At 41.6% G+C, this 24881-nt stretch overlaps 1 protein-coding gene across 1 annotated transcript in view; it reads left to right on the top strand.

Annotated features, from left to right (window-relative positions):
• Positions 1-11852: 11852 nt before the first annotated feature.
• Positions 11853-24881, top strand: part of KIAA0319 — a gene marked incomplete at its 3' end in the record, with an annotated part of 31921 nt that continues 18892 nt past the window's right edge. Inside the window, exons 1-6 of the mRNA XM_082289674.1 lie at positions 11853-12548; positions 20516-20699; positions 22853-22951; positions 23625-23722; positions 24096-24183; positions 24733-24825. Coding sequence (XP_082145800.1) covers positions 11868-12548; positions 20516-20699; positions 22853-22951; positions 23625-23722; positions 24096-24183; positions 24733-24825 — 1243 coding nt within the window. The 5' untranslated portion in view covers positions 11853-11867. The remainder of the gene's footprint in view (positions 12549-20515; positions 20700-22852; positions 22952-23624; positions 23723-24095; positions 24184-24732; positions 24826-24881) is intronic.

The raw sequence follows: 24881 nt of genomic DNA on the forward strand, positions 1-24881 counted from the left end.
GGCTTAAAAAAAATAAACACTCTTGGTCTTTTTGTCTGCTACAAAACCAAGTAAGTTTATCGTTGATTGAAGGACATAAGAGCAATTAGGGAATGCAAGACAGCAAAAATGGCCCTGTTGCTGAAAATTTTGTATCACAGAAGTAGTACCTGGAAGCATCCAGACAACCTTTTGCTCTTTCTCAGGTCAAGCCTTACTAAATTTGCTGTGGAGGAGCACAGCTATGTATATTCTGTCAGGAATTACTTCCTGAGAGAACATCTAATTGCAGATATTAAAATGGCATCATCTTAGAAGCAGTATAGTGTTGTGTGTTTGATTTTTTTTTTTTTTTAATATGATCAGAGATAATTTTTCTAATTGTTCAGCATAGGAATAGATTGGAAGACCATCTTACTCTTCACTAAGGCATCTGCCTTAGGAAGGGGATTTTGTTTTATGCTGTCTAGAGCAAAGGTCACAGAAGTAGAGTATCAGGCTTTTGAAAGTTAGTAATGGTCTCTCCTGGTTTTACAGGGAGCTTTCCCAAAGCTTTATCTTTTTGTATTTGGGACAGTCCCTGCTCTAGTCATGTTCTGTAGTCATGAGTCAAGGTTTTAAAAGGTTAGAATTTTAGCTAAGAGTTAGAAGAAATTTGTATTGATTAAGATACAAAGTAGAAAAACTAAAGGTAAGTTAATGATTATTAGATGCCTAAGCTAGAGCTAAGTGATGTATTATTTGCCATTATATTTTAGTTTTAAGGTTTTTTTTATAGAAGGAAACATAATAAATGAACTGTCATCAAAACAAATGGAAACTAATAGAACCAAGAAATAATTTCGTAATAATTGATCAAAAGTAGGAGATCTTGGGCTGTGCCAAGAGGTCATGAAGGCCTGCCAACAGTAAGAAAGTAAAAAGGTCACTGTGAGGAAGATATTCCTGATGTCATCTTTCAGGACCACTGACCCAATTCGAGACCACTGGCCCAATTCAAGAGAGAAACTGCGCATGCATGAAAGACTAATGATCTCATTTTAATACAAAGCGGAGGATGGGAGGTGCTGGGGTGATACATATGTAGAAGATGTAAAACTTGGAGGAATAAATAGAGAACGAAGAACCTTGTACTTTGCTGGCATGTCTTTAGGAGGCTACTCCCATGCCTCCTGCTGGTGCCTGAATAAACGTACCACTTTCTAACTTTAATTAGTTAGAGGGTCTTTTGTCCATGGATATTGAGATTTAACAAATCAGTCATTATGTTTGTGTTCTGAGCAGAGTTAATGCTTGTACCACAGGCTTGAGGAGAAATTGTCAGAGTCCAATATTCTCTGACCGGGCTCATTTAGATATTCCATGTGTACAGCATGCAATGTCTAATATGAGATTTAATTACTGTGACATGGGATTCCTGATTTAGTGAAGCAGTACAAAGTATACTGAAATCACAATAAAAATATCCATTATATTTGGCAAAATATAGCAATGGCAATATACAGTTCTATCTCAATACCAATATGATTCCCATTTCTGGTCTCTATCATCCCAGCATCACAACACTGGGCATCCTCTGTCACTGGGATGGAATGTGTGGGTTGAATCTAGCTCAGGCTCATTGCTGTCTGAAATTTTTTTGTTAGTTACTCAGTTTTTATACTCTGTATTGGGTTAAGCCACCTGTTTACTTGGCTTGTGCTGGTCTGGCGTTCTCAGGGAGGCAGTCACACTTTAATGAACTAACTGGGGGAAGTATTTATACCATCAGTTGATCCACTCAGCTGTTGCTAGAACACCTAGCACCTAAAACAAAAGCCAGCCTCAGGTCCATTTTGTCTTGAGATAAATACACGTCTTGCTTTGGAAAGCCTGTGGTCAGTCTTACAGGAGTGCAAGTTGCAGACCAGGGTCCAGTTGTTTGTGTGATTTAGGGACATGCCTCCTATAAAGGATCCCTTCTCGGAGGGCAAAAGTCCGACTGCTGAGCTGCTAAGGTTTCTACTCTAGCTTAGTCAGCCCTGGCACGTCTAAGTAACTTACTTTTCATTTTGAAAGGGAGAAAACCTAGACAGTCTTCCATCATATAAAATTACGTGTGGCAAGGAACCTACGAAGAGCAACCAGTTAGCAGCATTTCTATGATATGTGGATATGGACAGCTGAAATATGAAAGTCATGTAATGAACATGGGATACTTTGCCTTGAGCAGGGCTGTTCACTGAAAAAAACACTACCTGTGTTTTCATTTACAGGAGTGTTTTTTGGTCAAGCATTCATTTAGGATCCTTTATGTGGGGGGAGTTTGGCTAAACTAGTTTTTTCCTTGCATGAGTCTTGTATGAGTAATGTTGCTTTGAACTATTAATTCCTTACATCTATTTGTTGCTTAGGATGCCTTACTTGGAGAATTTAGTGTTCTGACAAGGAATGTCTTCCTAGAAATTCTGGAGGAGTGTCTGCTTGCATTGCCTTGATATCTGGGAAAGAATAGCTTGAGGACTGCCTCAAAAGCTGACTTAACACTGCATGGATTTTAGCATGGACAATGCTGTGATTCCTCAGTTAAGGGTACCTGGTACTTTAAAGTCAGAGCTAAACCAGGGTCTGGATAACTGCAGACTGAATATTTGTGGGGTTTGAGGTACTGGAGCCCAAGAGTGCAAGTATTGCTGGGATGTTTCTGTATCTCTAGAGAAAGAGATTTCCAGGTGGGTAGTTTGTTCTGTATCTTCAGCTTGCATGATCCACTATGTCATCCTTCAAGTCAGTAAGTAAGGATAAAGCCTGCATGTCACCTGTCTGTTGTCTTTTACTGTGACATTCTAATTAACGCTCACATCTGACCTATTTTTTCCTGTGCTGTCTGTTTCAGTGCTTGATGGTCACAGCAGGGCACTAAACAATATTAGAAAAACAGAAACAACGTTAAGACCTGTAATTTCCACACAACTGGCCGGAAAAGCAGCTGTCACTGCCTTCCTGGTGCAGCATGGCATTTGGACCTGGTGTTCTCTGCCTGTTCCTATGGACATTAACAGGTAGGAGTTTACTTCTCATGTGTCTGAGTCATCCAGACAGAGCAAGTGAACTAAATGCTCCTGGAGTGTGTATACAGCTGTGAAATAAATATGAATAAGGCAAGAGCTGGGAAATCTTGTGACTCCTCAGTGCAAAAAGCTTTGGTAAGGTACAGCTTCATAACTTGCAATGGAGGAAGGCAGCTGTGAGTAGCTGTTTGAAGCCAATTTCAGCAGGCTGTTTTGGGGGAGATGCATGGGGCAAAAGTGGGTAGTGGGAGAGTTCAGAGTTTTCCCTCTTTTTCTTCTTCAGGACAGCAATTTAAGAATGATGTGTTGCTTGGATTGTGAGCTACTTTTTTGTTCTGAATTATCATGAGGTGGTTTATTTATGAGTAGCATGAATGCACTGGTTCACATCTCTCACCTCGTCATCCTCTCTGCAAACATATATATCCTTTCAAAAACCACAGGAAAGTCCTGTAATTTTCTGCTTCAGCCACAGGGATAGGTAATTTATTTCCATAACCAGACAGATAAAGAATGATAGCAATTCTTAATACTGCCTGTGTCAGAGAGGTGCAGGTAGTTTTGATGTGGTAACTGAAGAAAAATATATGAAGAAGTGGGGTTTATTTCCTTAAAAAAAAAATTGAGTTCTGGCTGGTGGTGGTACTGGCAGTATTAGCAGAAACTGAGAAAATAATGCACAGTTATCTGACTTTTCATCTCTTGTAGTATAAACAGAATGAGCTGTTTCATGAGGGAGAGACTTGCTTAATGTGCTAAGGCTTAGACCGGCTACTGAATTTGGAAAAGTTGGATGAAAGGGGATATGTGTTAACGTACAGCTGAGGGAAGATAGGTATTAACTATGTCTGTGCTCGTAGCTGGTTCAAATTAATCATCAAGATAACCATTAGGATCTCATATTGCCAAGCTTTTTGAAGAGAACATGGAGCTGAGTTTTTTGTTGCTGTAGTAAACAAGTTTGCCTTTTTTAAATAAAATCCTCTCCTATGAGATACTGAGTACCTGCTGTAGGGTCTATGCTAGTATCTTTAGAAGAAAACCTACAGCAACTTCAGCAGAAGGCAGTAATGTGCAGTAAATACTGACATTTGCCTGTAGAGACTGTCACAGTTTCATGCTTTTGATAATACTGTTAATTGTTAGCAGATTAGAACATCTTCCGCATGCATAGAGGAAGTTATCTGTTTTTAGTTGCAAATTTATTATGCTCTCTTGGCTTATCTGAGAGCAAGACCATTGCACTCAAACTGCTGGCCGTATTTCAAGCCTCTCCCTGTATCTCAGCTACCAGCTCACAGTGTTTAGAGGACAGTATAATCTAACAGCTCATATTATTTTAGTAAAATTGTTAGTATTTATTTCCATCTCAATAATTTGCAGTATTTTTAATACAATTACTACCTAATTAAACTGGGAGGTTCCTGCTAATTTCCAGGATATGTTTGCTACAATATATCAGTAAATCCTCACCTTTTCTAAATCAAAAGGACTTCTTTTTAGTGCAAGCTTTAAGTTGAATTGACTCAGACTCAGGAATTTGCAAGATGTTCGTTCTGCAGTTTTTTCTGCCCATGAGCTTGTGCTTTTAAAGGCTACCTTTTCTTAAAAAAATCCCCCAGGTTATCTCTACACTTGTTCTAATTTAAGATAATGAGAAGACTGACTTAATATAGGAAAGAAAGGCTTGACATTCCATCACTGAGAGAAGGGAGAAACAGGCTCACTGATGAATATCATTGGAAGGATATTGAAAAACATGCTCTGGTTCATTAAAAGAATTTGAGGTGGGCTACTCTGTCCTGTTTAGGTGATGTTTATTTAGTTTTATTTGTGCATGATGGTTTTGACTAATAGCGTTTTACTGCTTTTAATGAACGTGTGGGCTGACCTTTGCTGACTGCTAAGTGCAGAGCAATTCACTCTATCACTTCCCTTTCTCAGCAAGATGGGAGAGAAAAATATCATTAAAAACTCCATAGACTCCAAGACAGGGAGGTCATGCGCCAGTTACAGTCAAGAGCAGATGAGACTTGACTTAGGGAAGTTAATTTAATTTATTGTCAGTTAAGCAGAGGAGGATAATAAGAAGTAAGAACTAAAAACACCTTCCCCTCATTTCTCCCTTCTTTCTAGACTCAACTTTATTCCCAATTCTTCTTTCTTCTTCCCCTGAGAGGCTCAGGGAGTCAGGAAATGAGGGTTGCAATTAGTTCATAATGCTTCATCACTGTTGCTCCTTTCTCCTCACACCCTTTCCCTGCTCCAGCAGTTCTTCTTCAAGAACTACTCCACCATGGGTCCTTTTCACAGGGAAGTCCTCCAGGAACAGGCTGCTCCAGTGTGGATCTCCTGTGGGGTCACAGGTCCTGCTGGAAAATGTGTTTCTGTATGGACTCCTCTTCAGGGGGTTGTGGTTCAGGCCAGGAGCCTGCTTCAGCCTGGGTTTTCCAAGGGTTCACAGCTTCCTTCAGGGTTTATCCACCTGTTTTGAGGTGGGGTCCTCCATGGGCTGCAGGGGTCGATATCTGCTTCACTGTGGAGCTCCATGGACTGCAGCAGGACAATGTACTTCACCACGGTCTTTACCACAGGCTGCAGGGGAATCCTGCAGTGGCACTGGAGCACTTCCTACCCCTTCCTCACTGTATACTTGCTGTATACAGGATGGCTTTTCTCACATTTTCTTACTCCTCTCTCCTGCCTGCTGCAGTTGTGCCAGACTTTTTGCCCCTTTCTAAATACCTTATCACAGAGGAGCTGCCACCATCCCTGGTTGGGTCAGCATTGGCTGGTTCTGGGTCCATCTTGTAACAGGTTCTGTCCTGACAATGGGGCATTTTCTGGTGTCTTCTCACAGAAGCCATCCCTGCAGTCCATTTCGCCCTGCCCCCAACTACCAAGATTTGCCACATAAACCTAATTGATACAGGTATCCATCACTGACTAATGTTGGTGCCTCTCAGGAGGCTTGAGCTGGGTGTGGCAGTAGTACCGATGAGTGTGTACCATGCCTCTATCACTCAACATCTCATGCATTTTGGAGGATTGATTTCCAAAACCTCTGGCTGCAGCTGCTAATTTATCCATATAGACATTCCTTAGAAAGCTTATAATCTCATTTCACTTTTTTGAATCCATTCATTGATGAAATCAGCATATATTGAAATACATTTAAATTATTCTGGCCATTAATTACTGATTTTTTGCTAATGTATCAAAGTTTTTTTCTCCATGAGAGAGAGAGATGACATTGTTTTCCAGCTTAGAAACAACAGCTTACTTTGCAGCTGGGAGTCCAATACCTTGGAATCAATTAAGTCTAGCTCGCATCTTGAGCAGGCATATTCTAATTTGGCATCTGAAGCAGACCTTGCAAATACTGCTGTTGAAATGCATTTCTGCAAATACAATGAATAGTGTTCTCATGGCTGACTCTCAGTTTTCTCATGTGTGCATGTGTTGTGTGCTTTGTTCTGAGATTAGGCACTCCAACAAAAATGTAAACAGGGATTGCCAGGTAATTGCAGTCATAGGTGTTGTGCAGTCTAGTCTCCTGTTTTCAAGTCCACATATCCCAGGTGTAGATTATATGACCTCCCAGATTCTTTGATAGCCTTCACCAATATCCTTTTCTTCACTCTAGCAGAGGGTGTTTCTAAATACATTACAAGCCCTCAGTTTTCAACACATTGCACTACTACTGGTCTTGAACTTTGGTAAAGATGAATAACCTTTTCTTCCCACATGTCTAATATGTGAAGCACGGGCCAGGAGTGTCAAGGGAAATTTAAGATATAGGTGTCCCTTTGAAATGACAGCAGAACCACTGGCCTGGGGTCGTAGTGCATTCTTTGTTACTTTTACTACCATGACTAGATGTTCTAGTGTTCTGGTTCACACAGGTCTTTCCAGAGATACAAGATGGTGTAGTGCTTGATTAAAATCTCTGAGATTAGTGTTATGCAGTATGCCAGGTTAGTTCACATTGTCCATACCTCTGTTGGAAGTGGTCTGGCATTTCCTTGTGGAGGGATGCAACAGTTGCAGCCATGCATCTACCCTTCTGTTTTCCTGGGTTTTTTTTCTTCTTCTCTTTAAATAGCACTTAGTTGGTTTATCAGTGACAAATAGGGATGATAACAATTCATGGAATGAAAACAATACTTGGAAAGGATCATCAGACCCACTGAACTAATCATGATGCCTTGACAGATCCTGGAAAAAAGAAGTGTGAAGGCTGCTGTAATGACCATAAAAGCTTTGCAGATCATTGTTTGCAGATGTAACTGGGTTACTGTTGGCTATGGCTTGTGTTGAGGATTTGCTTTTCTGTAACTGAGGATTTTTTTGGATGTTTGTTCCTCAGTCAGCACCTTTACCAGCATGCAAAAGAGTACTTTGTTATCTCATGTGTGTCTGTGTCTGAAGACCTGAGAGATGCCAGGGTCCAAAGAACCTTGGGGCAACCTGCAGAAAAAGAATGAAAACACTTCCATGATGTGCAGAGATGTTAGCTGCTGCTAGTGGAACCAATGCAGTGACATTTCAGATGTTGAAGTTTCCAGTGATACTGCTTTTCTGGTTTCCAGGACAGTACCTTCTGTAGGGCATTACCAAAGCTGATGGAGTATAAGCCTTTTTCATCATTTATGATATAAAGTGTGCTTTGCAGGGGTTTATAGCTCTGCTGTGGAAATTCTCTCTAGCTTGAAAATTGGAATTTTAGTTTCTCTTCTAAGATGACTGTAACTAAAAGTAAAAAGTTATTTTAATTTTGCTTCCAGAACCTAATAAAAATTGTTTCAGTGTGTTATTATAGTAGTAGGAAAAAACAAAACTTATTTTTTACTGATACAATGTATTTCATCTCAAAATTCACCAAATGAGGTAAAAGTTACTTGGATAGATTTAAAAAAATTACTAGGCCTAAAACCAGAATAGAACTAATTTGCTGCTGAAAGAGAGTGGATGGAGCATATGGCAAGAAAACAGGGACAATCCTACTCTTCCTGTAGCAAGCTGCTATAGGATCATCCATGCTCAGGTTATTCAGACGCTTTTAGTCTGTGAGAATAATATGCTATGTGGGCTCTCAGTGCTGTGCTGCCAGCAAGAAGGTGATGGGATTCTGGTTAAATGTTGACTTTTCTTGGTGCAAGGTCTGAATCTGAGCTTTTCTCTACTACTGTACATTTCCTCTTGCCTGTTCTTTCTGCTTCTTCTTATAGTGCTTGCTGCCAGGGAAAGCAAACAGAGTAGCTCAGAGGTGGATAGTTCTGCCTGTGCAGGGCTTCCTGCTGGGGTGTTCAGCTGTGATGACCTCAGTGTTAGTGCACTGTCACAATTTACTACTGACTGACTAAAGAATATTTGCTGCCAAGTCATTCAAGTGCTCGTGGCTGTGTGATCATGGGGGAGAGCAGATGTTAGGTTTCCATGTCCACTTGAGGAAAGGTCTCCAGTCAGCTGCAACAGGGGAACAGCTGTGTTCCTGATGGGCTCTTGACATCAGTGGACTCATGCTCCAAGATGTGAAGGAGCAGAAGTGTGAAGCTCAAAGGTGTGGATGTTTCCTCATTAAAGGAAGGAATCTCTTTAAAATGAAACTATATTCCACACTGTGACTGTATTAGGATTTTGGTGGGGAATATAGGTTGGGTATTTTTAGGGTAACCAACTTGCCTGACTAGGTCTCTGGATGTATCAGCATTGTCCTACTGTAGATGTAACAGGGTACAGCTAAAAGGAAGGGAAACACTTAGCTTGCAGAAATTTTAGGCTATTGACTCATGTTCCAGAGGGTTTTCAGGGCTTGTAATAAAGGGAAGCAATCTTCATGTTGGTAGCTTCAATGAGTACTTCTGAAACAAAGAGCATTGCATGATGCTGGGTTTTGCCTTTACTGGTCAGAGTAGAAGAGTAGTTTAATTCCTGAGATCAGTTCACTAAAATAAAACAGCTGTGTGCTATGACCTCACACAGCAGGTAATACTGTAGCAGACACAAATGTTATTAAGTGACCTTTCATGTGGCACACATTCAGTAAATTTTCTGTAAATAAGAGACCTCCCTATCTCTATTTGAGTCCATTACAGACTGGAGATTAGATGGGGTGAAAGGGAGTATGAAATTAGAGATCAGATCAAGTTTACTCTAAGTAGATCTTACATATTTTTCATGTGAAGACAACTAGTGGACACAGTGTGATGCCGAAGTAGCCTGATAAATTCATCCTTACTTGCACACTTACTGCTACAGTTCAACTTAGTGTAATGCTAGATAAAGCAAGACATAAAACTTCTATTACTTTGAGATTTTTTTCAGTTCCTTATTGGGATGAAACCAGAGCCTTCTGACATTTGCAAAAGCAGGTAGCTAAGGTTTGTGGCTAGGTTGTGTGCTTGGGAGATTTTGGTTCAAAGTCATGTATCATCTTAGGAATGTGCTGAACTTGTTTCTCTCTATGGCTAAAGAAGCACCACGAATTTTGAGAGAGGTTGACTCTGCAGTGTGATAACGGATGTGTCAAACTGAAAGTGGCGGAGTGAGATTTGAAGCTGGTTGAGGACTTGAAGTCTGGCCTCAGGTTAGAGCTGTGGAGTATCCCAATTGTGTAGGCCTGTCTCTAAGACAAGAACTGTTGGTCATTCTTTTCTGAACAAGGAAATAGGGAAACTTTCAATTTTTTTTTTTTTTAACACACTGTTCACTTTCTATTTCAGAAAAAAGTTAAAGAAGGGGGGTAATGAAAACAGCCTTCAAAGGAGTTCTTTGGCCCACATTAGTAGTGCTGTTCCAAAAGTATACATTGTAATGAGTTGTTACTGACCTAATATTACATATTTGCACAGAGTCATGTTTCTGTTTTCTCCTTTTAAAAGCCTACTCTCTACTGATTTACAGGATTAACTAAATGCATATGGGTTGCAAAAAGACAGAATGGTTGAATGGGCTTCCTGACTCCTGTACTTCATTTTAACCCAGAGCTTTTCTGGCTCCCCTGTTCTAAAGTAGTGCAGACAACTTAAAGAAAAGACTTGTGATGATAATTCAGAGTCTCTGCCAGGGTCTTATGTTCTTGGAGGTAACTGGGAATGTAGAGGAAATGTTTGTAGGCAGTGTAACAGAAAAAAATGCAGAAGTCTTAAGCACTTCTGGGTATAGATAAGAATACTTCATGTCTGGGCTGTGTAAGAACAAGATAGGTTTTTTTAAAGTGTGTGTTGCCCTGGATAGATTTTTTTCACTAAAAGTGTAAAGTGGAACAGCTGACAGCCTCCTCGCTCTGTGTGAAGGAGTAGTTGCAGTTAGGAAAATGGTACTTGAAGCTCTTTATCCTTTTTCCTATTCAGCTATACCTGTTTGCAAGTCATCAATGTTCTTTAAGCTTTGGTTTCATTTCATGTTTTTCCTTACCCCAGACAGCCAGCTCTGCAAAAACATCATATCATTTTGTCCCCTCTGTCCCTCAGTATGTGGTGCATTATTTTTTGTTTGTTTGATTTGGTGTTTTTGCACTGAACTAACCTATTTTGCAAGCTTTACATTCTTCCCAAGCAGTTTGATGCCTCATATGTATTTTGGCAGCTGTATTCAGACCATGTATTGTGAAGGAGTGTGCTGCAGTTCAGCCCAGATGAGGTGGTGGGAACTGTAATGTGGTGCTGGATACAGTGCATGTATAGGAGAATCTCTGCATCTCATATTCAGACCTAACCCCTATTGCCAGCCTATTCCTTCTCCTGATTTCATTTTTCCTGACCTATGCTATTGTGAATAATGAGATACAAAGCAGGCAAAGTCAGCTTTTTGTTCCATTCCTGTGTTAGCTCCACAGTGGGGACATGCTTGTTTTCATTCATTGAGTTAGCAAGTCCAGTTGAAAATCAAAAGAATAATTTTCTGTTTTTACTCGACTTTCTTGAAACATAATCAGATTTCAGAGAGAGGAATTCTGAAGAACAGTTACAACCAGGGGAAAAAACACCTAGAGAAGATGTTAAAAACTGACTGGAATATATAATATGTTGATTCATGCTTGTTTTGAACATTTCACACTCAGTCTGTAATGTGCTATGAAAATAAATCTGATGTCATGTTAAAAGATTGCAACTTAACTGCAAATGAAGGAAAGAGGTCCATACTGGAGCAAGATCTTGGGTTTTCACATGAACTTGTGGGCAAAGCAGCAAAAGTTTGAGAAATTGATCCAGGTTTTATATTAAGAGCAGTAATTATGTTGGAGTGAGGAACTCTTCATGAAATTCAGATGAGATGGCAAATCTTTCTCCTATTTAGAGTTTTTTTTCCTTCTGCCTCAAGTGAAACAATGACATGCTACAGCATCTTATTTGAGTTTTGTTTTAAAACACATTTTAAAGATCCCAGTAGGAACATGCAGTGGGAGTAATGGAAGTACACCATGATTTTTTTGGGTTTCTTTGTGTTCCCTGCTCTGTTCTTGTTTTTGAGGATTGGCAATTTGTTTTCATCTCTGTGTATTTGAATTTGTAGCCCAGGAGTAAAAGGTTCTTATGAAAAATATATCAAGATCCTACACTGAAAAATCCTCCATAGTACAAATATTACTGCAAAGGGACATGCTCAAAAAGGTAGTGGTGATGTTAGTGAAAGGAAATGAGCTTTTTTAAACAGGGTACCACCTGTCTTTGTCTTGTAAGCCACTTATGGTCACAGTAAACTATATTATGGCTTGGTTGTAGTGCTGTGCCTTATGTTGGTGATGTTGTTTCAGGTTCCAGCTGTGAGCAGTGCAGAGAAGGAGCCACATACTCAGGTGCAGTAATATCTCCCAACTTAGAAACCACTAAAATCATGCGAGTTCCTCACGCTTTGTCAGTGTCTGAGTGCATCGCAGCGTGTTGTGACCTCTCTGGTTGTGACTTGTCCTGGATGTTTGAACGGCGCTGTTACATCGTGAACTGCCAGCACAAGGACAATTGTGAACCTAAAAAAATTGAAACTGTGAAGTCCTACCTTACCTTTGTACTGAGGCCTTCTCAGAGGCCAGCATCACTGCTAGGATTTGGGCAAGTGATTCCAAGCATGGTCCACTCTGTGGGACTCCAGAATGAGCCGTCTGAGGAAGTGAGTAGCCTGAAGAAGCTATCTCTGCTTGGCAAAGATCCCAGCCTTGAGGAGATACCTGAATACATTGATGATTACAAAGAGTTGGAGCAGGACCCCTTTCAAGTGGGCATCAAACATGAGCAGAAGGACAGTATGGATTATACTGACTGGGGCCTGATGGTGGCAGGTGGAAATGGCTTCAACACTTCCACAGGTGATGATGGAGATAACCAGGAAGATTTTGCTGAAAAGAAAGGGGAGGCTGGGAAAGTGGAAAGCCTTCTGAATAAAAACAGCTCTGAACTGACTTCCATCAATGAACACTCCACAGAGAGGCTGTCATCCCTCCCGGAGATTACACCACTCCCTGAGAAAGCATTTGGAAGGGAAGCAGTTGCACAACCTGAGGATGCTTTGCAAAAAGAGGTATGTTTGCCCCTCAGGAAGTAGGCAGGAATAATTACTTGGCAATTATTTTGGTTTTCAAATCTTTGAAAATCTTAGGTTATTGCCTTGTAATATTACAACTCTCAAATGACTTACAGTCCTCTTAACCTGTAGAAAAGGCTGAAGGGGATTTGATTAATAGGGAGGTGAATCACTAAAGGACTTTTTTTTTTTTAATCAGATGATAAGGAGTAAAGTTCCTTTTAGGGCTCTGTGGGGTTTCCTTGAAAGTGTACAAAAGAATGAACTTGGACCTGGTGTAATAGTGTTACAGTGGTCTTCACTTCTGACCCCTGGTGACTCATTGGAAGATGTTAGCAGGGCAGTACTAGTAGACCCTCTGGCATCCAAAGGCCAAGAGCAGGAAACATAAACTCCTGCATCAGTAAAATTAGGCCTGCTTCATGTGGTTCATGCTACTAATGCATAGCAGTGTTACAGATGTAAGTGCTGAGTTAATTTTTATAATGCTTTTTAGACATGGGAGAGGCATGGTACGTAAGGAGGGATGGTAGCAGTTTTGGACCATGATGTGCAGCAGGATGAAGTGGATAAGGTGTTTCTGTTCTCAGAATCCTTGAGTCTGATAATTAGAAAAATAAGTTAAATACTTAAAGTTCAATACAAAAGTCAGTATAAGTAAGATGCACCTGTTCTCTATTTATGTAACAGGTGCCTATTCTCTATTTATGCCAACTAGTTTGATCAGTTGAAACTAATGGGGCCTCGGTTCCTTAAGAACAGGGTGGGTTCAATTGGAAAGTTGAAACAGGCTGTAAATTCAACATTCCCTGGGTTTGACTCCCCTTGCCAGAGGGAAGAGGAAATTAATCAGTGTTAGCTGACTTGCTCTAAATTCCACCAGATTTTGTAAACAGCAAGTATCTCTTGCTGTAAAAATGGTAATTTATTGCTGTTACTGTAGGGAAGAAAAATGTAAGCAAATAAGAAGTTGCCTGAAATCTGTGACAGCTGCGGTACTGGGAGGGGGTGATTGATGTATGGAGAACAGCAAGTCTTAAGAAACAGATAAAGACTTCAGGTAACTGGAAGCCTCCTATTAACAGCCCTGGTCCTCATGGTGGATTTAAGCCGCCCCAAAACCTGCTGGGAGGGCAAGAGAGCAGAGCACAAGCAATGCAGAAAGTTTCTGAAGGTTGATGACTTCAAGAAGGTTATTGCTTTGAGTTGCTTAGAGGAGTTGAGAAGGAGAGAGGCTCTGCTGAACCTTACCCTTTCAGGAAGCAAGGGGTTAGTTAGGGATGCAGGCATGAGGTAGAAGCTCCTAGGAGGGGCAGGAATAAGTCAGGAAGCAGGGTCACAACCATGGACTTCAGTAGAGCAGTCTTTGGCCTGTTGTGGGATCTGTTTGGAGGAATCACAAGGGAGATTGTCCATTGTCAGGATCCCTGCTGACTGAACTGTTTATGCCTTGTGTCTTAGAGGAGTCATAAAACTCTGAGTTCACCTAAACTATGTGTCGGAGCTGAGCAAGTTTGTTCCCTGTCTCTAAGGGATCATGTGAATACCATTTTATGAAAGTTGAGATTTCACATCCTGCAGCAGTGATAAATAGATTTATGGCCAAGCCTACTTTGTAGATTTCTACTTTGATTTTGCCACTCCAGCCAGAATATAAAGATTTTTGCGTTCTCTTTGTACACTGACTGTGTAAATGAGAGTTTATGTTAAAGTGAAATGGAGAGAAACCTGTTTCTCTTTGGGACACAGAGGAGTCATTCTTGTGTGATCTTCACGTTATGCTAACATTATGGTAGCACAGCCACTGAAACTCCAATAGAAAGGCTGAGGAATGAGCTTGCTGCTTTCAGTGCAGAAGGGATGAAACTCCAAACCTGGATCAGTCTTTAGCCACAGCTGATAATGATGCTGAAGAACTGGTAAGAGAAGTGTAGTTAGAAGGTGGTTGGGATGTGCTCTGTGAGCAGAGCTGTAGAAAGAGGGTTGGTGGGATAACATTGAAAGCTGTTCATTACATGTAATTAGAAATGGATCTAAAAGCTCTCTCTTAATGTAGAGAAAGAATCTGGGGAAGCAGAAAGCTTTGAGAAACTGCCAAAGCCTAAGAAGCCTTTGTTTCCTAGGTGGGAATCCTTTGAATTTAGACGTGTGGAGAAATGGAGATGTTGAGCAGTTTTAGCAAAGAGTTTTCCCTCGCCTTCCCTAGAATCAGCTTCAGCCCAGAGACATCTCCTCTCCCTTTCCTAGTCTCCACTCCCCTTCTTTTCACTGCAGATTATGCACAGTCACTTTGGTGAGAAAACAGGTGGCACAGGAGGTTGGGGTCAGTGCATGGTAGTTTCCTTTTTGCCACTCGTCACTTCTTTCTCTTTTCTGCCACTGTTCCTTCCTTTTCGTTTCATCTGTACTGGTGTGGGCTTCTTTGTGGGCCTCAGTTCCCTGGGAGGTGGCATGGAGTGCCTGTTTCCAAGAGGGCATCTCCAGCCCTGTGCACAAGAATGTTCACTTCCAGATGTTTCCTCTTGTGTCTCCTGTGTTGCATCCCCCCCCCCATCCTCCTGTGCCCCCTGCCCACAGTGGCTGTTGCCCTTTTTTAACTAGGTTTGAGAGGTTGCAGTGTTGGTGCATGGTGGCTTGATTCCATCCACTGCCAAACTGCCTGGGACCAGAGCCAGCCCTCTGCCGCCTAAGCCCCGCCAGGTATGCCTAACACAAATTTTCAGCTTGACTTAAGTTTTTCTGGTTTGGGAACTTTACTTGTCACCCCAGTGAAATAAAAGCTGCCCTGTGATATACTCTGATGATAAGATTTCCTTCTTATGTGTCTCTTTCTCCAGCAAGGAGACATTTTAGTCTAATCTCATATGGATTGCTTAGCACATTTTTGTGTTTCCTTCTGAAAAAAGTTGGTTTTTGAAAATGAAGTTTTGTTATGAAGGAAACTTAAATTTTTATACTGGATTAAAAATGCCGAGAGGTCTCCGAATAGTTTATTTCATTGGTATATAATCCAAACAACCTCTCAAACTGTGGTGGTTTTGTATAGATTATGAAAATATGAAGGTCTTAAAATCATGCTTGCTACTAAGTTTAATAAATTACCCTGTTCATTGCACATGTTTTGCTGTCATCCTTTTAATTCTGCCACGGCAATTCTGTATCTCTGTTCCTGGATCTGTGCTGACGCACTCCCTTCTGCAGGTTCCAGACAAAGCTGTTTTGACAAGCCAGACAGAGCAAGGTGGCAAAAATGCAATTCCCTCCCTTCACAGTAGTCATCAGGATGTGGTGTCCTCAGGTGCTGTGTTCTTTGAGCAAGGACCTGCACAGAGATTTTAAATTGAGAAACCGACCAAACACAGACCTCCGGAGTCTGTGCCCTTGGAGCATCCTTGCCATAAATGCAGTCAGTTGCAGGGAGTTTCTGTATGTGACTTGGGAGAGAGAATATGGGGCTTGTCATTTATGTGAGTCACCTGACTGTTGGGTTTACATCAGAGTTCAGAGTGATCTTATGGACTGTCACTCTCTGGCAGCTCGATTACATGAATACATTCAGAAATCTGTGTGGTGGCCAGTGAATATACATTACAAGGGACAGAGCGTTCTCAGTAAGACAAGTCCCTAGTACCACAGGAACCACTTCATGTTAGGGTGACCAAAAAGGCTTCTCCCACAATGCATTGTTATGTTATGTTAATCTACCCCAGTTTGAGTTCCCCGGCTGGCTGTCAGCTTCTACCCTTCGTCACTCCCCCAGAGCTTCCCCCTTGGTCCCTGTTCCCTAGTCCTGCCTTTTCCCTGCCCCTGGATAAAACTGCGGGCTTTGGGATCATGTTGGTGTTTGCCTCTGCAACCTTCGACAGTGTAGAAGCAATGAATGCTCCTGCCGGAACGCACGCAAATGCCCTTCTCGACGCTTTGCTACCGACTATAACAGTGAACCCACCCGTGCTTCTGCGGGGGCACGCGGGACCACGGAGCCGGGCAGGGGCAGGGTTAGATGGCGCCTCACATTGGGCGCCACTTATTGCTGAGTCCCCTATGGCTCTGTGGCTCTCACGCATGAACGCACCGACGCAGGGATGGCTTCGGTAATATTAAGCCGACGGCAAGGAGTTGAGAAGGGTCCTTGCGTAGAGTTCCACAGAAAGCAGTTTATTGCTACAATTTGTGAAGGTTTCTAGAGGCAAATGACCCCAAGCACGTGACAGCTCAAGCTTAAGTACAGGAGTGTGGCTAACACCAGGAGCCAGCTGGGGAAGCAGAGCTGGGGTACATTACACAACCAACCAAGGCATCCTGGGAGAGGCTCCTTTCCCTCTCCATAACCAATAAGTCTGTGGCACCAGAGACTGTCTTACCAAGAGGCCTCTCTGTCTCTTGTGCCACTGGTCAATTGGCCACCACAATCTGTACAGAGTATGTGTTGTCCAGATGCCCAGAACAGAAATCTGCAGTGTTGCCCATCCTTGAAGTGAGATATCTGCAAAGTATTAATTGTCTTTTAAAATTCCCAGTTAACTGCTGACTTGCTAAGCCAAGTAAGTTAACTGCTAAGCCAAGTAAGGTTTTTCAGGTTTAGTCACATTCTAGCTGCTGCTGTGTTGATGCTGCAATGTTTTGAACATTTACACAATAGCTAAGGTTTGACTTGATTCTTGTGCTTATTGTATTTGCAGGGATAATGGTGCAGTCAAAATGCATAAATCTCTACTTAAGAAACCTTAAGATGGCTGACAGACTCTGTGTGATGGTGAGCCTTTTAATGTCTGATTGGCTTGCCTTCCGAGTTCATATTTAAGACTTAGAACACAGTTGAGTTGAGTATCAGAGATATTCATCTCTTGTTTTGGCTTTGTTTCAGTTTTGAGGCCTGCAGAAGCTAAACAGTTCTGTTTGGTTAAAAATACATTGACTTGATCCATGGAGGATTTATAAAACCCCTGAAAGATGGTTTGATATTTAAATTTACCTTTCTTTCTATTTTGAAGTCTGTACTTCATGTTATACTGTGTGATGGTTTGCTCTTTTTGCAACTCCCCAACTACACAGTTAGTAGAGGTCATACTTGCTTGAAGTCATTAGACTGAAAGCAGAGAAGCAAGGAGAAGCAGACCAGCAAAAGAGCAGTTTCACTGCTGACAGAGCTGCTCTCCATAAAGTTTTCCAGATAAATGAGGAAAAGCAAGTGGTACTGCAGTTATGTGGTAGTCTTATGAGCAGAGACATGAAGGAAACAGTGCTGGAGAAGCAGTCATAGGAGCCCTTGACTCACCAGAGTCACAATCGTCTTTAGGAGCACTTGAGGAATACACTTCCTTTTGGGGGAAAGTGGGGCTGCCTGCAGGATCAGGATGAAGTAAGGAAACGTGGTTGGGTTTATCCTTCCCATTCACAGAGGGGAAAAGAAATAGTACCCAATCTACAGGGTCAGCCAGTGACTGGAAGTGGGAAAGGACCCCCTTGGCATGATACTGTTGCCTGCACTGTAACTTTGAGATTCTCCAGGAAACTGTATCAATTTTTTTTTTCTGTTTTGTATTATAGGGTTGTTCTCATTTTCTGTTGGAATTCTCAAGAGATTTTCATTCAGGTCAAACCCTTTGAACTGAAGGATGCGGGCCCTCACCATTGGTGTGTTTGTATCAAGGAATAGTGGCTGTACAAAAGGGCAAAAGCAAACAGCCCACAAAGCCTGTACCAACAGAACTGCCTACCCTACTCACTCCCAGAAAGAATTATTTTCTTTCCTTTTCTTTTCACTTCCCAAGCTGGAATTTAGGTTAATCTTGCCTTCCACATCTGTTCAGCAAATCTCTCAGTAATAGTTTCTGCCTGAGAAATTAATTTCTGGTGTTGTCCATGCCCCAATTGTCTGCTGCCTGCTAACATTTTTAGTTTAAGCTGTCTTTTTGGCTGTGACACCACTTCAGACATGACAGTGCCACAGGGCACCTTTTCTGACAGAAGTGTCTTGCCTAGGCTTGCTGTCTGAAGTGATGTTTGGTGCCACTGCAGAAGAAGCACCCTGGAAAGGTACATTTGAGGTGACTTTGTCTCCATCTGTCCTACTAAGCCATGATGGCTGCTTTTCAGCTGATGGATTGGCATAGGATCAGGAGAGGAAAGAAGCCAGAAGAAGCTCAGGAAAGTAGAGCTCAAATCCCTCAAATCTGGAAAGCGAAAGAATGCTGTGGTTTGCCCAAGTGTGGGGAAAAATATCTTTTGTAAAGATGTGGGGTGGAGTGAGTATGTAAAGGAGACCTGTCTGTAGGAAAGATCTTTTGTCAAGATACAAAGCAGGATGGGCCCAAGGCTCTTGCTGTACACGACGTTGTCAAAGGTGAGATTCCTGAGGGCATTGCTTTAGAGGAGCTGCAGTCCCTGATCCTGCTATCAGTGTCCCAGCTGCTCAGAGAGATCTTCTTACTGTCTGCATGTGGAGCAGGGCTGGAGGTGTGACCACAAAGGTGCTTGCATTGTCTGTGTTATGGACTCACCCAAAGGTGTGGTAGCTGGCACCTTGGTGTGGTCCTTGGCATCCTCAAGGGTGGGCAGCCACAGTCTCTGACACTGCACAGGGATCTTTTCTCTCTGTCCTTTACTGAGGGCAGAAATGGAGTTGCAGATGACTTCCATGCTCTCTGTTTCCTCTCAGGCTGGGAAGGAACAGTCCCTGGCATTTCACGTTCCCAGCTGCACAGGAAGCTTTTCCTCCTGTCCAGAAGGCAGAGTTGCCCTTATTTCCTAGGGAAGCAAACCGCAAAGTGAAAGTAGAGCACCTGAAATGCAAAGAGAAGTAGAGAGTTGGGACTGTTCAGCCTTGAGTAGAGAGGGTTCAGGGGGTCTTACAAATGTGTATAAATAACTGACAGGTGTGAAGAAGATGGAGCCAGGCTCTTCTCAGTGCTGTTCAGTGGCAGGACAAGATACAATGGACACAAAATCAAAGACAAGGAATTTTAGTTAAGCACTAAACCCCATCTTTTTTCCTGTGAGGATGGCTAAACGCTGAAATAGGTTTTACAGAGAGGTGGATTCTTCGTCCTTGGAGATACTCATAACCAGACTGAACTTGGTCCTGAGCAGCCTGCTGTAGCTGACCCTGCTTTAAGGGCAGGGGCTGAACTGGGCCATCTCCAAAGGGCCCTTTCCACCTCAGCTGTTTGTGATATAAGTGCATTTTGCTAACCTTCATAATCCTATTCTTCAGTTAATAGAAAATGTACAAATAAGAGTATTTTGCTGTGTCTTTATGTGCCACACATGGTAGCCAGAATTGGAAAAATGCTTTTCCCTAATTATTAGATCAGAAATAAGTCTTGAAAATATTAAGGAAAACCTGCTGGTCCATTGAGGGTAATGTGTTGTTGAAAGGCAAGATTAGCCCAGTGCTGAGTTATTTGTGCCACACTTGCCATGTCCTTTACTGCAGTTCTGATTTACTAACAAGGTGAGGCAGTGTTGCTTGGTGCCTGAAGCAGAGACATGTAGGGTGTTTTATTATAGCTGCGGAGATAAAAAGGCATGAGCTGCTGGTGTACTGAGCAGATGTAGTAAGAAGCAATGATTCTGTTATATTTGTGTATGGCAGAAAGACAATAATGCCACACACACTTTCTGACATTGGCTTTTCAAGGTTTATGACTGTGTTTAGACCTGTCACCCTGATTTTTTTAATATTTTGAGAACTGGTAGCCTTAGTTGTGTTCCAGGTTACCTCATGACTGTAGCTTACACTGTTCTGCATCTGAAACTTGGAAAATTATTAGCATTTCTTACAAAGCCTGTTTGGAAGAAAAACAGTCCTTGTTTGATAGGTATTCTGTATGTGAATAAAATCTCCTAGTAACATAAATCACTGGGGTCATCCTATGTGCTGTTAAAAAACAGCACACCTCTAAATCTAGAAATGTGAAAAATGTCTCACGACAACTTTTTCCTATAATTCCTTTTTTCAGGCTGCTACACCTTCCTCTTCTTCAGATAAATTGGATTTCTCCCCAGGCATGCCAGAGAAAACCCAGATTCCCACAGTGGTCCCAGAGAATGCCACTGAAGGTGGGATCATGCTACTTCCCACTAATACTGCACCATCTGAGCCCATGCAGCAGTTCACACCACCTGCTATGGCTGCTAAACCAGGTAATGTTTCCACATAGCTGGAGATCGGAGGGGTACCTGCAGGTTGGACAGAGGGTGGGGATGGCTTTCTTACTGTCAGGTTTCCAACCTGCTATTAGAAAGAACTCATTCTTTATCCAAATGTTACATTATCCCACTTTAAACCTGTAGACCTACAGTAACACTGCAAACTCCTGACCCTTTAGCCGGTTCCTTCTGAGGCAAAACTCTGACCAAGTCCACCAGTAATGGGAAATGACAACTCAAACAAATATGGCAAAGTAAAAAGCAGAGTTCAAGAGCCTGTTTTAAATTATTTAGGTTGGTTTTTTTTTTAACTTGGTGAGCAATACCTGAGGTTTTCTGGGGTTTCAGAATAGTCTCTTCTAGCCATATTGTTATTTTTGGTGTGACTCTTCAGAACATTGTTCCCTCTCAGAAACTCTGCAGTAGAAGCCTATCCAGAGTTGCCAGATACCATGCAGCAACATAAGTGGGACCTGAGGAAGCTCAGCCCTTAACAGGGGAGAACACAGCCTCCAAATCCTGGGAAAACAAAGTTTTGCTCTAATTTCAAAACTGTGGGGAAGCTTATCACACTTACAGCTGCAGAACAAAAGGTTTTATTTTGAAAAGGACTTTTAACCGTCATGCCCTCTATAGTTGGGTTGAATTCTGTATGTATGTTCATGTATCGTCTTTCTCCTGCTGAGTTTCCTACCTCCCTGTGCGCACTGACAAAGGGCTAGAAGGGCCATGAGAAGCACAGATGTGTGTTTTTCTGCACTCCTGATGTGCTGAGGGATATGGAGAGCTAAGCCCTTTGCTTCCTGGTAGAGAAAGTCTGGTTTGAGACATTCTTGACACCCTCTACCAAAATGCAACCTGCCAGCCAGGATAGAAATAGAAGATAACGGGAAGAGATGAGCTACAAGAGATTCCTCTCCAAGGCAATGGATCATCATTACCATTGACTGTTGACTAGGCAGCTCTTCCTCCTCCTTCTTCACAGGAGGAGGTTGAAGAGAGCTCAAAAAGGAGTTTGGAATAAGAAGCTGAAGGGAAAGTTGAGATGAATCTCACTTTAAGTACTGCTTTATACAGGGATTGCCTGAAGTCTGTGTGTTCTCAGCCACACTGTCTAGAAAGTCTCAGTGACAGTCCCTCCTTCTCTCCTTTGGCCATCACCCTCTTCTAGCTATTTTATTATCATCTCATGTGAAGGTCCAAGTGCAAACGTTTGCTCCACAGGTGTCTAGGGCAACTCCCACGATCAATTGTGAAGCCTTGGGTGAATTTAGGTAGCAGTGACAGAAAGTGTGCTGTCAATGTCTTCACTTCATACATTTTTAGACCCATCAGCTGCCGTTGCTGAGTAGCTTCTTTGGCATCTCTTCTGAGTTGGACATTTAGATACTAGTGAATGTTGCCTTTGGAGAACTTTCGTTCTGTGGTTTCCCAATATTGAAAGAAAGACATTTAAAACATTTGAAATACAGGACTAAGCAAACTTTCCCTAAGCTGTGCTTTGGTGTGTTTCTGCTGGCGGCTGTATTTGTGTATTTTAGCATTTTTTGAAAGAGAAAACAGTTTTCACAGATTAGAACTAGATAGCAAGTGGATTGAATGTGCATTTCAGGTGAGATAACCATTTGCCCTGCCATGCAAGTGGATTTTTTACAAGGAGCACAAGATGGACAGTGGAACTTGCCTTACAAGTGCCACACAAACATAGAAGTAGTACTTCTTGGTGGAAGTGTGATATGAAAGTTCTAGTATGTTTTTTGTCTTCTGTAACTGTATTTTTTTAATTCCTGCACTTCAGTTACTGAGAAAAATGCATAATTCTTTATGCAGAGCATTGTTACCTCTGATATAAAGGAATAATGAGAATGCTTTTCTCTAAAACACAAGTAGGGAAAATGACACTTCATAGCTGGGGAAGAAAAAAAAAAACTTTGGTTTGGTAAAAGGTGAGGGAATCACAGCCAGGATTAAATACATAATTATTTTATAATGCATTAAGGAATTTTTTTATTAATTTTCATTGCCTGTTCTCTTGTAGAGTACTTGCCAAATTTTACTTAATCCATTGCAAATCATATTTGAAGATACTAAATTTATATCAGTTCCATCTGTTATAACATAGTGTACTCATCCTGTCTTATATGCAGTTAAAGAACTTACCGTGTCTGCTGGAGATAACATACAAGTGATGCTACCCAAAAATGAGGTTGAACTGAATGCTTTTGCTGTCCCACCACCATCTACAGGTGAGTTGAATGCCTTGGTACACAAGGAGGTGCACATACTACCAACCTGTAAATGCAGACAAGTTCTGAGTTATGTGAACATACACCACTTAGGATAAAACAATTTTTCTCATTTCTGATACTGCCTCTTTTGGGGCTGTAACTACAGAGAGAATTTCCTCTGTTGTATTTTAAAGATGATTTTTTTTTAAGTGGCTTTTACTTTCAGAACCTGAACTTACTAGCCAAATGGTTCAATAGAAAGCCTGTAATTTCTACCAAAAGATGACGTGGCCTAGTTTATAGCATTTTGCTGTAAAGCTCAGGGGAAGAGGGGGAAGTAGGTTTTGAATGCAACATTTGCCTTAAAACTACCAGCTTCTGAATTGCAGGAGCAGATAAAAAAATGTTTTGTAAGTAGCTACGTAAAACACATCGGCTTCACATGAAGCTGGTTTTTGTAAAGAAGTGAATTATTTGTGAAGTCCATTACATCCTTGCTGCTTTACCAAGTTGCAGCACACTGGGAGTTTAACATGTGGTCCTACTGCTTAATTTTACAGGCTTAAGCAGTAGCAGTCATGATTTCATACTGTAGCATTTTATCTGATGAGTGGTGAACTTGGTTTCTTTGTTTTCTGGGCTTATCTTGAATGCAAAACTGATTGTTTTTACACTGTGTTATTGCTCTTAGAAACAGCTTACACCTATGAGTGGAGCTTAATCAGTCACCCTGCTGACTATAGTGGGGAAATGGAGCACAGACACAGCCAGACTTTGAAGCTCTCTCATGTAAGTGAGCTGTAAGCTCAGGCTCATTATGTTTGTGTGGTCCTTTCATAGAACTGTAACCTGTGGGGAAGGGAACCTTGATTCAAGGAGTTCAAATGGCTTCAAGCCATCCTGAGTCTCTTCACTTGTTTGTGTCATCAAATTTATGCCAGTGTCTTAAAGTGCTCTGATAATTTTCTAAGATAGAGTAAAAATCCTTGGTGTTTGCTTCATATTCCACACTTCCAGTCAGTGACTAATGGCTTTTTATGTATGTGTTTATAAAAGTAGCTTGAGGATTCAGACATCCAGATTTATTCTGTTATTGTCAGATTTAAGCATACTTCTTTTGTATAATTCAACATGTAACCCTATTTGTTTTGTGTTTATCCAGTTGTCAGTGGGACTTTATGCCTTCAAAGTCACAGTTTCTGGTGAAAATGCCTTTGGTGAAGGTTTTGTAAATGTCACAGTCAAACCAGGTAAATCAGTTGGCTGATATAATTAATTTCTTCAACACAAGTACAGAATTCTTATCAAACAGTCTCTCAGTTACTGTTTGTCAAGGACGTCTGGCAGTCCAGTCATACCGACATGTTTCATATCTTGGCATCTATCAGAGGTTTTAAGGAAGTAGAGCTAAGGGTCTTGCTCACTGTGTTTCAGTGCTCTCTAGTCTTCCCCCTCCTCAGGCAAAGCCTGATAGCGTCATGCCCCCTTTCCTGGTCCTGTTCTCCACCTAGGGACAGCAATCGTGCTGATCCCGCTCTGTCTGCAGGCTACAGTGCACGGCTCTGATCTGAATAACACCATGTAGGAGCATTGCAGTGGAACACTGCTGTGTCAGCACAGTGCTCATCAGTAACCTGTTCTTTGCCTTGTCCAAAAAGGACAGCAGATGCTGCAAAGCTGCATGTCCTAGATTTAATCTAGGGAACTATTGATCTGTAGACGTAACATTAGTTTTTCCTGGGCTTTCACTAATATTTTTTTCTTCTCCTTTTTTTCTTCTCCTCCTATCTTTCTCACAGGAGTCAGAATTAACCAGCCACCTGTTGCTGTTGCTTCACCCAAAGTGCAAGAAGTTTCCTTGCCTACAACTTCTACCTTCATCGATGGCAGTCGTATGTACTGGCCCATCCTGTGCTTATATACTATATTTTTAATACACAGTTACAAC

Source organism: Coloeus monedula (genome assembly GCF_965178545.1).
Source record: "Coloeus monedula genome assembly, chromosome: 1".
In the NCBI taxonomy this organism is placed as follows: domain Eukaryota; kingdom Metazoa; phylum Chordata; class Aves; order Passeriformes; family Corvidae; genus Coloeus; species Coloeus monedula.